Here is a 15,550-nt window from a genome sequence, read left to right on the forward strand (position 1 = left end):
TGACAACAGCTTTCCTGTTTCTGACGACAGACGTGTGAGTTTTGCTCGTCTCATCTCGTGACACTCTTGATTCAGTCTCGGTGGCAGTCGAAGCATTGGGCGGCACTTCAATAACGGTGCCGTCTCCACTTTGCCTTTTGCTTCTGATGTGTCCATTTTGCATTGAGTTGCATTTGCTTTTGTTACCGCTACAGTTCTCCGTGCTTTGGGTTGCATTATCTCGGCCCTGGTCTCCTGTTAGAGTTGTGGTACTGTCTGTTATTTGGGTCTTGCTGATTGCATCTGTGTCCTCTAAACATGCAGAGGCGCCCATGTTGAGACATGCAGCTGCTTCATGAAAAAGACAGTAAATGCGCGTGTTATTAGCAGGTAATTATTACATCCTAAATAAACATCTTTCACACACCTGGAAAGTGGTGTAGGACACAGCTATGCCAAATATGGCAGAATCTGAGAGGTTTCTGTCTCTCCATTGAAAGTCCAGGTAACTTAGAAGACCCGAAAAGGCCATAAAAATATCTTAAATTGTGTTTCAAAGACTAACCAAAGTCGACATGAGGGTGAGTAAATGATGACAATTTCATTTTTGGGTGATCTATCCCTTTAAGACCACCGCCTGTTAACGAAACATGTATTGTGTCATACTTCACGCGTGGCTGATGAGATGGCATGTGCCGTGTAAAACATGAGGAAATGTCGCTCACTCTCATCGCCGTTCCTCTTGACTCTGCTGCTGTGACACTTTGTGCCCAGAAACACACTGGCAGACTTATTCTTCTGAGTGTAGAATGTAAGGACTTCCTCCAAGTCACTTTCACTGGAAGAAAAGGCAAAAATGGCCACTGAAAAATCACTGGCTGAAGCTACAGTCAGTGTGAATCTCATTCTCCTCATTGGTGCTAGTAAAGGACTGTGCTGTAGAAGCGTTCACCAACCTTGCCTCCAGAATAAACTCCTGGAAAACACTGGAGTTGATGCAGCGATCTTCATCTGGAATCTTGTCCAAACTCTCCACCATTTGCTTGGTTTCCTGAGGGTTATTAAACAAAGAGGTCGTGCATTGCATTTGTGTTATTTTATACAGTTGCCTGAGGTCCACTTATAATGTTAGTACCATTTTGTTTCACCAAAAAAAAAAAAAAAAGTCATAATTTAGAAATGGAACTGGTCATTTTCTATTCTGTTTTTGGCCCTCTGATTTAAACTCTCCATTTTAAGATCATGTTAAAAAGTCATAAAAAAGTCTCCACACCCCTGTTAAAACAGCTGTAAAAAAAAAAATGAAACAATAACAAATCATATCAGACCGTTTGCACCTTTAATGTAATATTACAACCTAGTATGCAATGCTACTGAAAACCAGTGACATTTCAGAGAGAAAAATGTTCTTTTGCTCATGGCTCTTGTAGTAGCATGCAACCAAGAAAAATTATACAAGAACAGCTGAGATATATTTTGAGTTAAAGGGATAGTTCACCCAAAATTGATTTACTCAACCTCAAGCCATCCTAGGTGTATATGACATTCTTCTTTCAGATGAACACATTCGGAGTCATATTAAATAATGTCCAGGGTAATCCATGCTTTATAATGGGAGTGGATGGTGGCCCAAAATTTAAAGTCCAAAAAACTGCACCCATCCATTATAAAAGAAGCCCACACAGCTCCGGGGGTTTAATAAACGCCTTCTGAAGCGAAGAAATGCATTTGTGTAAGAAAAATATCCAAATTTAAAACTTCATAAAGTGTAATCTCTAGCTTCTGCTAACTGTCATACGCACGTTCACGAGAGGTGAGAGGACTGAGCACCGCGGTGTGACACAATATGAAGGCTTTCTGCCTTTGTTGAGCCAAACTGTACTTGATGTAGTATTCTCCTTCCCTCGTATAAACTGGAGGCGTTGACCAAGGCCTGAAGGACCTGGTGGTACACAGTCTGTGGAGTAAGTATTTTTGTGTATGTGTGTAAATATTATGTTGTTATAGGTGTGGGCGAGCTGCATTTGTTTTACAGTTAGGTTGGTGGAATACAGAGTTGTGCTAGTTTTAAATGTTAAATTGCATGTAGAGATTAAAATAATAATTTAAAAACATTTTTATAGTTATATAAGTGATTACTTAAAAACTTCATAAAGCAATCATATTACAGTATTTGTTGAATATACACCTCATTTGGCTGAAACAACAGCGCAGGCGTAGGCGTCATGTACTGTCGTCAGGTACTTTCATTCTTCTCTGCCTTGCAATCCTCGGAGCAGAAATGTTGACACGTGTTTATATAATTTTTATACGGGTGTATTTACATCCCAGCGAATAGCGAGCAGCCATAGCTTCAATCGTTCAGGATCCTTTACTTTATGAAATGGTGCATCTCCCTTTTATGTCGGCACACATAGGGCCTATAATACACCCGGCGCAATGCGACGCAAGGCGCTGCGCAAGTGTGTTTGCTAGTTTGCGTCCGGCGCCGTTCGCGTTTTCCCGTTCAGCGCCACATCCTTAAATTAGTAAATGCATTTGCGCCAGTTAGTGCGCCCATGGGCGTGTTGGTCTAAAAAAGAGGTGTGTTCAGGTGCATTGCTATTTTAAGGAGCTGAAAATAGACTGCGCCATAGACCAAATCAAACCTGGTCTAAAGTCTAAAGTCAATGGCGCAATATTTTTTTGTTAGAGCGCTTTGGTAGAAACTGCGCCTCTGGGCGGGTCCACAGTGAGCGTTGACTTTGCTTATTACACACAGGGATGCGCATCACACAAACATGCCAAATATTAAAAACAAAAGGATTACAGTGTAAAAGAATATTATTGTGTAGGCTACATAAATATAAAAATGTAATGATGAATAGTCATTGCGTGTATTAGAATTAGGCTACCTATTTTCAATTCAGCCTATTACTACTTATAATGATGAACGAAATTGGCTAATTAATTGAACAATCGTGCCAATACACACACATATATATATATTAACTGACTTTAACTTCGCGCATGAGCAGATCGGTTTCTTCGCTTGAAAAGCGTTCAGCTTTTCCGCCAACAAATTCCGCCATGTAAATAGCAATCCGCCATGGCGCAAGCGCATCTTAAAGGGAATGGGAGATGACACTCTGATTGGTTTATTGAACGTTACGCCCATTACTCATTAAGAGAATAGGGACAACCCATTTCAAAAATGCGCCCCGGCGCACGGACCGTTTTTCCGTCGTTAAAATAGCAAAAGTGGATTTGGACACGCCCTGAGTGCACCTGCGCCGTGCGCTTTACACTTTGCGTTTAGATCGTTAAAATAGGGCCCATAATCTCAAGACTTTAGCTTTGTTGAAGCAACCCGGATATTCACAAGAAATCAGCATTTTAATTCTAATAAAATGTAGAGTATAGCTCAAACAATTCACGTGGATTTCCTTTGCTGTACACACCTCGGTTCTCGCGAGACTAGCATATTCTCACCGGAGCTCACGCTGTGTCTTATCTAAATCATGGGGTAATTTTCATTTTTGGGTGAACTATCCCTTTAACCAGAGTCACTTCAGGTGAAGGCAGGCATGATGATTAGTTCATTCTAAACACAGACACATAGTTCTCATACGTTTTCTCATTTTAAACTGTTACTTTATAGCTTCAGTGTATTGTTGGGCAGCTGACGCACAAACCTCATTATAGAGATGTATGAAGTTGCCCAGCTGATGGGAGAGGATGCGCTGACGGTCCGCAGGCCGAGCTGAGGGCTGGGCGCCTCCATACACATGTCCTGATGCAGGTTACTGCTGGCTCTCTGAAGAAAGCGAACCACCAGCTCCTGCAGAATCACACACAGTCAACACCACCTGACACTTCAGCACAAACACATTAATACATGCACATATTAAGTTACATTTTTCCACAATGAACATGTCAGTGAACAGGACCAAATGTCTCAATTTGATCTCAAATGAATCATGTTTTCTACAGATGAAAAAGCTGTAATTTAGGTATTTGGTTTCATATACAATTGTGTGCTGCTACTGTAAAGCAAACCTGCATCATGAGGTTGTGATGGATTAGTTGGTAGAGATATGGGCTGGTAAATGTGCAGGTTGATGGTTCCCCATTACCTGAACCAGAAGCTTTCATAGGGCGATTGTGATTGCATTGTTTTTTAATTGTTGATTGACGTATATCGACCAACTCTCAAATCTTGTTTACAGGTGTATTTTTAAAGCTGTAGCTATGAAGGTAAAATGATGTCTAAAGTATTTGCATGTGCAGGGTAAGATTGTGAGCGTAAATTTAATTTGTATGCGCAGGAGAAGCTTTGTAAAGGTGTAAATTGTCTTTCACATATAAGAAAAAAAGATTTGCAGGATTTTACTGTTTTTTGTAAGTGTAATTAAAGTATTGTGAAACTGCAGCTTCATGCTGACACAAAATAAATATGATCTGTATTCTTCTGAATTACATTTTTCCACGCTTACACTTTTTTTTTTTTTTTCACCAAAATACAGCTAAAAGCATTGCAAGCCTTTAGACATTGATTTGCAAGCGAAAACAACAGTCAGGAACTGCAAAACTGATTGACTGTGTAAAACCAACCTTTGTGTACAAAAATAAACTGTTGCAAATGCCTAAATGACTGGTTGTGTAAGTACATAGGACATAAAAGTTCCCGAAATAGCCTGATTTGTACAGTTCTGTCTTTCTTTTACCTGCACTGACAGTTTTGGCACAATTCTCTCACTCATTAAGTTTTGCAAGCGTGAAGAGGAAGGCGGGTCCTCCTTCTTCATGTAGCCAATCAAACGAGGCTCTCGCTGAATCTCGATTTACTCTTATCTGATTGGTTCAATAAACACGCCACACGCCAGAACACATCTTTATCGTCATGTGACTCAGCATCGTTCTCATTGCCGGAATGGTTCTTTTAACGCACACATACATGTTAAATAAATAAATAAATAAATAACTAAAGCATGATTGCTTAATTAGCTCTGCACCATTAGGCTGGTGTTAATGTTATTGGATTGGTTTGGCATTGCATTGCAATTTTAATTGGATTAAATATAATTCACCAAAAATCACTCTGAGGTAAAAACAGTAAATCTTTACTTCTCAAACATTATAATAAACTATAAATAAATAAATGCACATTCCAAAACAAATCAGTGTTGAAAATCTGCATGCATGTCCATTACTCTAAATGAGAAAAAGTCATCATAGGTTAAAAGCATTTCAGACAACTCGAAAATCAATCAAATCGACCCGCAACATTAAATGATGACAGAATGTTCATTTTTTGGACAATCCTACAATTGTCAAAGACTTATATTTGTCAGTTTCTGTATGTGAAACAGATATTTCAATAAATCAAGACATGGTGTACCATCTGATCGTGCTCCTTCTGTGTCCAGGCGGGGCTTCTGATGGCTCTGCTCTCGGACAGCAGGCGCAGCTGCACACGGTGCAGGTAAGAGGAGAAGGCCATACGGGCTTGAACTTTACTGCAGGAGGAGGCACAAGAGAGCATAAAAAGAGCAGAAGAAACTAACTTAGAAGCCAAGAAAAAATATTTGTGTTTATTCCGGTTCAATATGCAAAGGAAACTATAATTAAACCATTTGTAGCTTGTTTCCTCTGAGAATAAAACACTGTGATTCTGTGATCTGGTCGACATACGGCAGATGAAGGGAATGTTTTAGAAAACATTTCATTATTGTTTGCCATTTTGAAATTACACACTTCAGATTTAAGGTCTCCATCTTGTAAACCTGTTGTTTGGCTCCACTTTTAGGTAAATGAGAGCATTCTGGGAAATTAACTGTTCATTCATCATGGTCCATAAAATGAGTCACATTTATTACGTATAATGAAACACATATAAATAGAATACAAATTCAAAAAAAGTATTGATTATTATTATCTATTGTTGTTGGAGACAGCCCACTGTTCATGGCAACATGTTATGGGTCAGTCATAAATAATGAAAAAATATACATTACTAAAACACACACAAAAATGCATTTGTAGGGATTAAATTCTTTGTCTTGCACCAATGATTTGTGTGGCTGAAAATGCAGTAAAACACCATTTTACATCGTACACAATAAAACACCAATACTCATGCTTTATGAAGACAGTGAGAGTGTGATGTTATGCAATCATAATATGTATATAATCATACTATAAAAATCACTATGTATCAACAAAGATCAGTTCTGTTTGAACCAGTTTTACATATTACACTGATCAACACTGTCACATGCTGATTCTTCTATGAGGCTGTCAATATATTTAACCCTGTAAAGCATGACATATGAAATAATAGTAAAATTAAATAGTTTATCGAACCTTTAGACAAAATGTATTTAAAAAAAAAAATGCACATGTGGTTTTTGTTCAGTATCATATTTGATGCATCAGGCTTTTATGGCTCATATAGTCTGATATAGTGAGAATATGGAGGAAAAAACAGCTCAGTTATATTCAGAGGATCAAACTGAGAAAAAATATGCAATTTGGTGCAGATGCTGATATTAATATGAACAGAAAGTAAGATGAAATTCTGATGCATGTAAATCAGTGAGATCTACATGAAATGCATATAAATATCAATATCTGCCAATAATATGTCTTAGTAAGATGATATTTAGATGTTTTCTGATCAAATCTCTGTAGTTTTAAAACATATAATGCAATGCAATACAATGATGACTGAGATATGAACAAATGCTTCAGTCCAGCTGAAATATTACTTAAAATATCAAAGATATTCTTATGTTTACTTGATAAAATCAGTGCAGATTTCACAGCAGAAAGACACGAGCTGAAGGAGGACGTTTGTACAATTATACTAAAAGATATTTTACTTGATGAAAAAAGTCTAAACTATCGATCAGACGACAGAAGAACAGGTTTATCAGATCATCTTGATCATTTAGAGACCTTAGAAATGTGTATCAAATATGATATAGTAGTCTTATAGGGTTAAACAACATTGTTAAAGCTTGTATGTTATTGTAAGTTGGTGAAATATCTAAAAAGCAACATTTTCGACTTTCAGCCCAGAATTTCAGCCAATAATTTTAATTTTGGCGCATCACCATTTCTACTAAGTCTACTTCCTGATCTTAAAATTGAAATTACATATCATCATCTTGTTTACTACCTCAATTCAAACTCGATTTGAATTCAATGGCCTTCTCAATACAACTCTGAATGGTACACAACCCTAGTAAAAGATGGCACCATGACACACACACACACATAAATTGCGCCTGTGTACTCACAGCAGGTTGTTTTGGCGAACGGATGACGCACGTGTGCACCTCAGCACTGTTACTGCACACACAACAACATAAGCAGATCTGAGGCAAGAAATGCCCTCCACACTGCTCCAACAACCGTGAACTATTTACATGCTCCAAATGACGAGAAGATAAGCAAGGAAAGTGCGACGAAATGTTTCGGAAAAAGCCGCCACACGTAAACAATGATATACTGTACTGTAACGGCCCCGGTCCCGTCTCGGCCCTGGCAGGCGCAAAGGAATTTCTACAAACTCAGACATGTCATTATAATTCCTTGCTCAAATTACAATTCAGGCTCTTGGACTGCGAGTCGAGAGGAAACTGGAATCTTTATTGCACTTTGGACAGGAGTATGTAATATTCATTAATGTCAGCGTATGAAAAGAGCAGGTCTAAATATTTTTGTAGGGCTATTGCATAACGTGAAGGGGGAGGGAATATGTTTCAACTGCTTCCAGGACTCCTGCAAAATGTTAAACAAAGGAAAGACAGTCTGACTCCAGCAATTAGGCGGCCAATAAGAGCGAGCCGTTCTACACCGAGGTCAGGGTTGACGTGCCGGATTGGCCAGCGCAGGAGGAATCCACTTCCTGTGTGAATTAGACTGTGAGGAGTCGGTGAAAGTAGCGCTGGATGAAAAGGACACCACGGCGCGGCCAGAGCTTCAGACTCGCTTTAAGCAGATGCAAACGTGTGTGTGTGTCTGGGGTCGAGAACGGAGACGCGATTCCATCTCTTCAAATATACTGGAACAAAACTCTCCTGCACGAGCACTGAAGCTGCAGCGCCACGGCGAGAGAAATTACCTGTTATCTCAGGTGCAACTGAATGCCATGAGGTGGAATGAACGGCACAACATAATACAATTATAATGAATAGACAATGCATGTGTTAATTGTGTCGTCCTTGTTGTTGTCATGCAACAAACAAAGCACAACCAGAGTGTGACTCTTATGAGTCAGTTCTCTTCATTGAAAAGTCAAAATGACTTACTGACTGACTCGTGAATCCTGTAACTGAAATGAATCGGGAACCAGAACAGAGCATCCTAACCAGACGTAATAAAAGGTACCATTTTTTCCATCTGAAAGGAATAGTTCACCAAAAAAGAAAATGTTGTCACCTTCATGTGGAACATAAAAGATATTTTGAGAATATTTTGATATTTTGTTTTGTTTTTCTCCATGCAATAGTCACCAAAATTGTTTGGTTAACAACATTCTTCTTCTTTTATGTCCCACAGTTGAAAGAAAGTCTGGAATGACACGAGGGAGAGTAAATGAAGACAGAACGGGCATATTTGAGTTAACTTATCCCTTTAATCAGAGATTTACACGATGAGCAACAGGCGCTTGTATTTTTGGACTGGTTTCTACACCACAGCTGACAGTTCAGGTATTTGGGTTTTGAATATTATTAAAATAGTTTATTTTGAGTTTGAAAATCATTGTGCTTCACTTTAATAGCCATAATGAAAGTGATAATGGATCATTTACTTCAGATCTTGAAATGAATAATAGGAAATACGTCCTTTTATTCATTTAAATATAAGTTAAGTAATTGGTTGCTTGCTAATCAACAATGCCAACACTGATGATTGTTTTTATAAATATTCTCCATGTATATATATATATAATACGGAAGAGGATTAGGGCCAAGCAATAATAAAAAAATAAAACCATCTCGAGATTAAAGTTGTTAAATTACGAGAAAAAAGTCGAGATAAAATGTTGAGAATAAAGTCATTAAATTACGAGAACAAATTCATTAAATTATGAGAAAAATTTTGTTAAATTTCGAGAAAAAAGTCAAAATAAAATGTTGAGAATAAAGTCATTAAATTACAAGAAAAAAGTTGTTAAATTACGAGAACAAATTCATTAAATTATGAGAAAAATGTTTTTAAATTTCGAGAAAAAAGTCGAAATAAAATGTTGAGAATACACTTGTTAAATTACGAGAACAAATTTGTTAAATTATGAGCAAAATGTCGTTAAATTCTCATAATTTAACAACTTTTTTCTCGTAATTTAATGACTTTATTCTCAACATTTTATCTCGACTTTTTTCTCAAAATTTAACGACTTTTTTTCTCATAATTTAACGAATTTGTTCTCATAATCTAATGACTTTTTTCTCGTAATTTAATGACTTTATTCTCAACATTTTATCTCCACTTTTTTCTTGAAATGTAACGATTTTTTTCTCTAAATTTAACAAGTTTTTTCTCAAAATTTAACAACTTTAATCTCAAGATGGTTTTATTTTTTTTTATTATTGCTTGGTCCTAATCCTCTTCCGTAATATATAAATATATATAATTTATAATATTTTCTTCCTCTATTTTTGTCTTGTTTTCCAACACAAATATCTAAGCATTATTAAATCAAGATACATTTACTGGAGAAGAACAATGACTGAAGATATTAAGTCTTGATTTCAAAAAAATTATCAAAATTAAGTCTGTTTAATCTTAATAAAATCTGCCAGTGGTGTAAAATAAACTTGATTCAAAAGGAAAACAAGATTATTTTTCTGACCACATTGAGAGATATTTATTCTTGTTTTTAGCAAACACTTAGAAAACAAGACTTACTTTCTTGTCATTTTGTATTTTGTTTCTCAAATAAAATGTATCTTAATTTAAGTAATGTTTAGATATTTGTGCCGGAAATAAAGAAAAAGAAAAAAAATGTGGAAGAACATTTTTTTGCAGTGCTGTGTTGTATAACATCATATAGAACATCAGGCAAACTTTTGCTGATGAAAATTAAACTTGATGTACTGTTAATTGATTTTTCAATAAATTAATAAATGATGTGTTTTGAACAATGCTAAAATGGTTTGATGTTTATTCATTTGATTATGTACTTCCTCATTTCATTGCAGTGAGAGACAGCAGAGTTTCACTCTTCAGAAATGTCTGATATTTGAATGATTACGTCATGTCTTTTTCCATTAAATTTTTACACAGATATGGTTACCTACAAGACAACTATCCCAGCAGATTAAAGAAGATTAAAGTTCTTAAGAAAAGCACTGCGAAAAGTAGCAACAGTCAAAAACAGTTTGCAGATATGCAGACAAGAGGGCAAGATGGTACAGTACGGCTGCTGATTTTATCAAACTCAAATGCTTTCTACAGAAATCCACAACATTTATCTCTCTGCACACTGAAAAAACATTGTAGGATTTACTCTGAATCATCTTTTACTCAGAAATTGCTAGTTAATTTCACAAATAATTAATAATTAAAACATAGAATTTTGAGGTAGAAAGACTGAAACAGTATTTCTTTGTAAAACAAACTATTTTGTAATAAATTTAATAACAATATATATATATTGTTATTAAATTTATTACAAAATAGTTTTTTTTTTACGAAATGAGCGAAAAGTTTAGATAGTGTGCGGGGCCAACTCATTACCCATAATCCTGTGTGCCACACTGACCTGAGGTCCCATCCCTGCTGGAGAATGTGGAGCAGATTGACTCTGGGTTGAGAGTGTTGTTCCAGCGCAGTGTTTGTGTAGACGTCACCGGCTGAATGTGTGCGAGATGATTTCAGCTCCGTCTCTCCTTCGAGCCCGTCCTCATCCTCACTGCTGTGAGGGGACTGAGAGGGTCTGAGGCCTAAAAACACACATCACATATTGCAAATGAGCTCAATTCAAATATTACACCTGTATCATCAATAGCCCAATTCAGAAAGGACTAGTTTTCACTGACATCTGGTCAAATACTGCAGCTAAAGCTTGTCCTGTTACGAGCTTGTCGTGTTATTGTGGATTTTAAGATTTAAGGCCCATTCACACCAAGGACAATAACTATAACGATAAAGATGTAGTTCTAAAAATCATACTAAATATTAAAGAACCTATCGAAAAGGACACAATTTCATTGGAATCACTTTTTCCAGCTGATGAATGATAAAAACAATGACAGTCCATCAGAATCCATCCTGCTTTAAAGAGCTCGAACATTTAAAGCAACAGACGACAAATCTGCAGAACATGCACAGAAGAATGAGTTGGTGTGGACACTAATGTAGTAATCTTTATAATGGGAGTCAATGGCAGTCCTATCAACGGTCCAAAGCAAAATGACGAAAACTGGTACACTTGTGGCGGCGCTAATGAATAATAAACTGACCAACTTTGGGGTCTCTAGGAACAACTCTATAGCGCCACCACCAGTTCAAACATTCACTTTTCAAATGGCTTTTGAACCCTTTGCTCTAGATTTAGTCCGTTTCCTCCCAACATGCTCATCACATTCAACATCAAACATTAAGACTCCGCCCATTACAGAAGCCACCATTTAGAAAAGGACAGTATTTTCACTACTCCTTTCACTATTTCTTATGAAAATTGGCTCTGATGATCTTTGGACCGAGCAGAAATGACTGAAATTAATTTTGATATTCATCTTTGTGACATCATAACTTTTAAACAAACTTAACGATGTCAACCCAAAATATGTTCAGAGGCTGCATCTCGGCCAAACTTTGATCAGTCAGACTGGAGACAGACAGACTTGCTTGTTATGCTTGATGCGGTTAACTAAATCTGATTTATTTTTCAAGGTTACAATTTTTTTTTATTTTCAGCATTTTCATTTACTGCTTTTTACATGTCTTTTATGAAAATCTTCCAAAATCCAAAATCCAAACAAAGAGTGAAATAACTTTAAACTATTTCAATATTTGTTGAGTGAATTTTATTCAAACTGTCAATGAGTTTCCATCATTTCCTACAAGACCAAAATGTAAAATTTTACCGAAAGGTAATGTTCGTACCAAGCAGACATTAGTGTCAGAGCTTGGGATGAAATATGAGACATGTGATGTGTGAAGAAAATAAGGTCAATATCACCTTTTTTTTTTGCAATCTAGCTGTAATTTGTTCAATTATGGAAAAAGCTAGAAAATATAATTTAATTGTATGTATTTAGAAAATTTTTGCTAGCTATATAATTTCACAAATAACTAAAAAAAATAAATAAAATGAATTTCCACCACAGAATAAATGGTGATTTGAGATGTGGTGGAAACATAAAAAAAAAATAAAAAAAAAAGTATATATTATATTACATATATAAATAAAATAAAATAAAAACAAAAATTAATTAATTCTCCTGTCATCTTTGTATATTAAATTAAACAATATGTTGAGTCTGGATTATATCTTCTTAAACTGGACATCCTAAAACATGTCAGACCTGCTTTATCTTTACTAACATTTAAATGTATCATTTGATTCAATGCATTTATTGTGTGGTTTTACATTGTACTCATATTTTAAAAATACCTGCATGTAATTACAGCTGTAATTAATACCTGTAATGACATCTATAATTACACTGTTGACCTTCCCTTAACCCACCCATAAACCTACCCATACCACTAACCTTACCCGTATCCACAAGTGTTTAGCAATACAACATCAACACAATAAGCATGCTGTACACAACAAGTACATAGTAGTTAAAGACACCTAATCTAATGTGTGCACATGATCTTTTGTTAGTGTTCCCAGCTCAGATGAAAACTACACAGATCTCAAACAGTACATGAAATGACAGGTACACTATTTAGAAATCTAATCCCATCCCAATCCTTCTACACACATGGTGCAAACGCACCTGCTCGTCTTCTTCCGCTGCGCCTCTGCTTCCGCGCCTCCAGAGTCAGCAGCTTTCTTTCGTATTGGACTACATGATGTGTGTAAAAGACCCCCAGCACCAGAGGGACATTATCATTCACCCTGTTCCTGTGGAGTAAAACATGGCAAACCTGATTTTCTTACTGTTTGCTTGTGTGTTTGATTGCATTTAAGGGTTGAAACTGCAGATACTAACCTTGAGCGGGAGGTCACGGATCTGAGAAACAAAGAGCAACGGATGATTTTAAAACCATTCTGACACACATAAACTTGGCCATACTGGAGTCTTATTGAAGGGCTCCTCTAAAAAATATAGCCACTTTATAAGAGCATAATAAGGCTTTTTATGACATGCATTTAAAATCAACAACAACAAAAGACCTTAAGCTGAAGATTCAGTAAATAGATGACGATCTTTCCAACCGCAGCAGAAAGGCTTACCTTCCATGGAAAAGATTATTCGCCAACATGGCGTTCATAGATGTCTTGTATTCCAGATAACCACTAAAAGAGAGATACAGAGAGAGAGAGAAACTAATTACAGACAGATTAATTACACAACAAGTCCCGACACATTCTGCGGTAAACATCAGTCAGAGCTTTCACAGGTGCGTTTTATGGAAATGAGAAGGATAAACAAGACGTTTCTTGCACTTTTCAATCGTGTAAAAACAGAAGAGAGAAAACAATGCCTGTTAGCTTTACTCAAGAACTGCTCTGGATGTTTATGACCCGACGCACGTAATGATTGGTCAGATGCTTTATGGTGTTTGGTCGACCGTTTGGCCAACTGGCTCTCTACAAGAGCGCATCGGTCATGCTTGAGCAACATTACTATGCTCTGTTATTAGTTGCTTCATCACTAACTGGCTAATGGTGCGACCGTGGTGCGAATTACAAAATTATGAGGTGCTGAACATTAAATGACTGCAACATTTTTCCAGACCTAGCTCAAACAAGCATTTAAAAAGCTTTAGCTGTTTTCCTATGTCACTTAACAATATATTTCAGGTGAAGTAAATGTTTATTCAAGACATAAATGTCTCTTTCAGTCAAGAGGTTTCAACACTATCCTATTATAGCTTATGAGCGCCTATTAAAGCGTCTTTGGGCAATGAGAATGAAGTGTTCACACTAGGATGGGGTAGCACTCGGGTCAATGATGAAAAAGGATGTCCAAGATGATGGAAAAAAATCTTTCAAAAAGCTGGTTCAGAACCCAAGCTCTTAGAAATATTCAACAGACCTGCTCTAGTCGTCTCTGTATTCACAGTGCTTCCCACGGGTTTGAAATATACTTGCGGTGGTAGCCGGGCGAAAAATCCTCCTATTACTCACGGCACAAAAATGGTCTACTACATGTGACAAACAAATAATGTGTGATTTTTAACAGTATTTTTATTCAATTGAAATTCATTTTAATTACATAGCATATTAAATTTAATCACATACTAATATTATGCATTATTATGCATTGTAAATTATGCAAAATTACAGCATTTAAATGGTTCACCAATGTTCTCCTTGCTGTCATATAGTGTCTCTCTCAGTGAATGGGACACAGATTTTACTAGTAAAATTTATATAATGAATAATATGTGTGTCAAATAATGTTCTTAGTCTTTTCTTCCTGTGGGGGAGACTACAATAATTTACTATGAATTAAATTAAAATCAAATTAAATACAATTTATCGTGTAACCAAAATACCAATAATGCCCAAAAGAAAAAGAAAAAAACTTGTGACTTTTAATTATAAACAAGGACGAAATACATGGGACTCTTATTTTGAAATGTCTGTACTATTGCAGGCTGATCCTTCAGATTCTTACAATCGTCTAAAATATTTTATATAAAGGCCATGAAGTAGACATTGTAATAATGCATCAACTTGAGCTCATTAGCAATCGCTTGGCATAAATCTGTGCTTTTCATTGATTGAGAATCACTTTGAAGCAGACTGAAGCGTTGTTGCGCGAGCTTGTAGAACGCGCAACAGCGCCACCTAGTGACTTTGCAAAATGCAGCGCCCGTGGGAATGTCAGCGGGAGTAAACCGTTCTGACGTTTATCGATCGCAGATGGTTTCATTATCTTGCACGGATATAAAAGTATAAGAGGATAAAAATAATAAAAGCAAAAATGTGTCTCCAAATATACTTGGGCGGCCGATATTATACATGGGCGGCCCGCTCAAGTAAAGTCTATGTGTGGGAAGCACTGATTCATGTGTGCGTCCATTTTCAAAAAGTTTTGATTAACTTAAATAGTAAAAGTACTGAATAATTATTATTCTGAGTTGCAATCAGGCTTTTTGAATGTTTTAACAAAGTGACAACTGACAACTAATAAGTGGAGAAACATTAAACCAGCAGACCAATCACATCACAGCATCTCAAATGTTGGTTTGGTGGTTCTAATTTTAGTTTTACTTAATGATAGTGACCTATGTGCTGTAGATCTGAATGCCAAATGACCTGTTGTTACCCATATATAACATGGCAAATCTTTCTAGCTGGCACATATTTTCTGATTTTCATTCACAAATGTCATGTTCAGTGATTATAATCATTTTATAACCCACGTCTCCAGGCCATCTATACTCA

General features: G+C 36.4%; 1 protein-coding gene and 1 long non-coding RNA gene across 2 annotated transcripts in view; one reads left to right on the forward strand and one right to left on the reverse strand.

The window, feature by feature from the left end:
- Window positions 1-15,550, reverse strand: part of ttll5 (tubulin tyrosine ligase-like family, member 5) — a 140,511-nt gene that overhangs the window by 65,620 nt on the left and 59,341 nt on the right. Inside the window, 10 exon segments of the mRNA XM_048190347.1 lie at window positions 2-327; window positions 705-817; window positions 936-1,030; window positions 3,654-3,712; window positions 3,715-3,799; window positions 5,360-5,477; window positions 10,736-10,916; window positions 12,927-13,054; window positions 13,143-13,163; window positions 13,388-13,450. Of these exon segments, the coding sequence (XP_048046304.1) occupies window positions 2-327; window positions 705-817; window positions 936-1,030; window positions 3,654-3,712; window positions 3,715-3,799; window positions 5,360-5,477; window positions 10,736-10,916; window positions 12,927-13,054; window positions 13,143-13,163; window positions 13,388-13,450 (1,189 nt within the window).
- Window positions 7,594-10,681, forward strand: LOC125268280. The gene is made up of 3 exons (XR_007184862.1): window positions 7,594-8,351; window positions 8,527-8,678; window positions 10,258-10,681. It is a non-coding gene; the product is annotated as an uncharacterized LOC125268280 (long non-coding RNA).

This window comes from Megalobrama amblycephala, linkage group LG5 (assembly GCF_018812025.1).
Source record: "Megalobrama amblycephala isolate DHTTF-2021 linkage group LG5, ASM1881202v1, whole genome shotgun sequence".
Lineage (NCBI taxonomy): Eukaryota > Metazoa > Chordata > Actinopteri > Cypriniformes > Xenocyprididae > Megalobrama > Megalobrama amblycephala.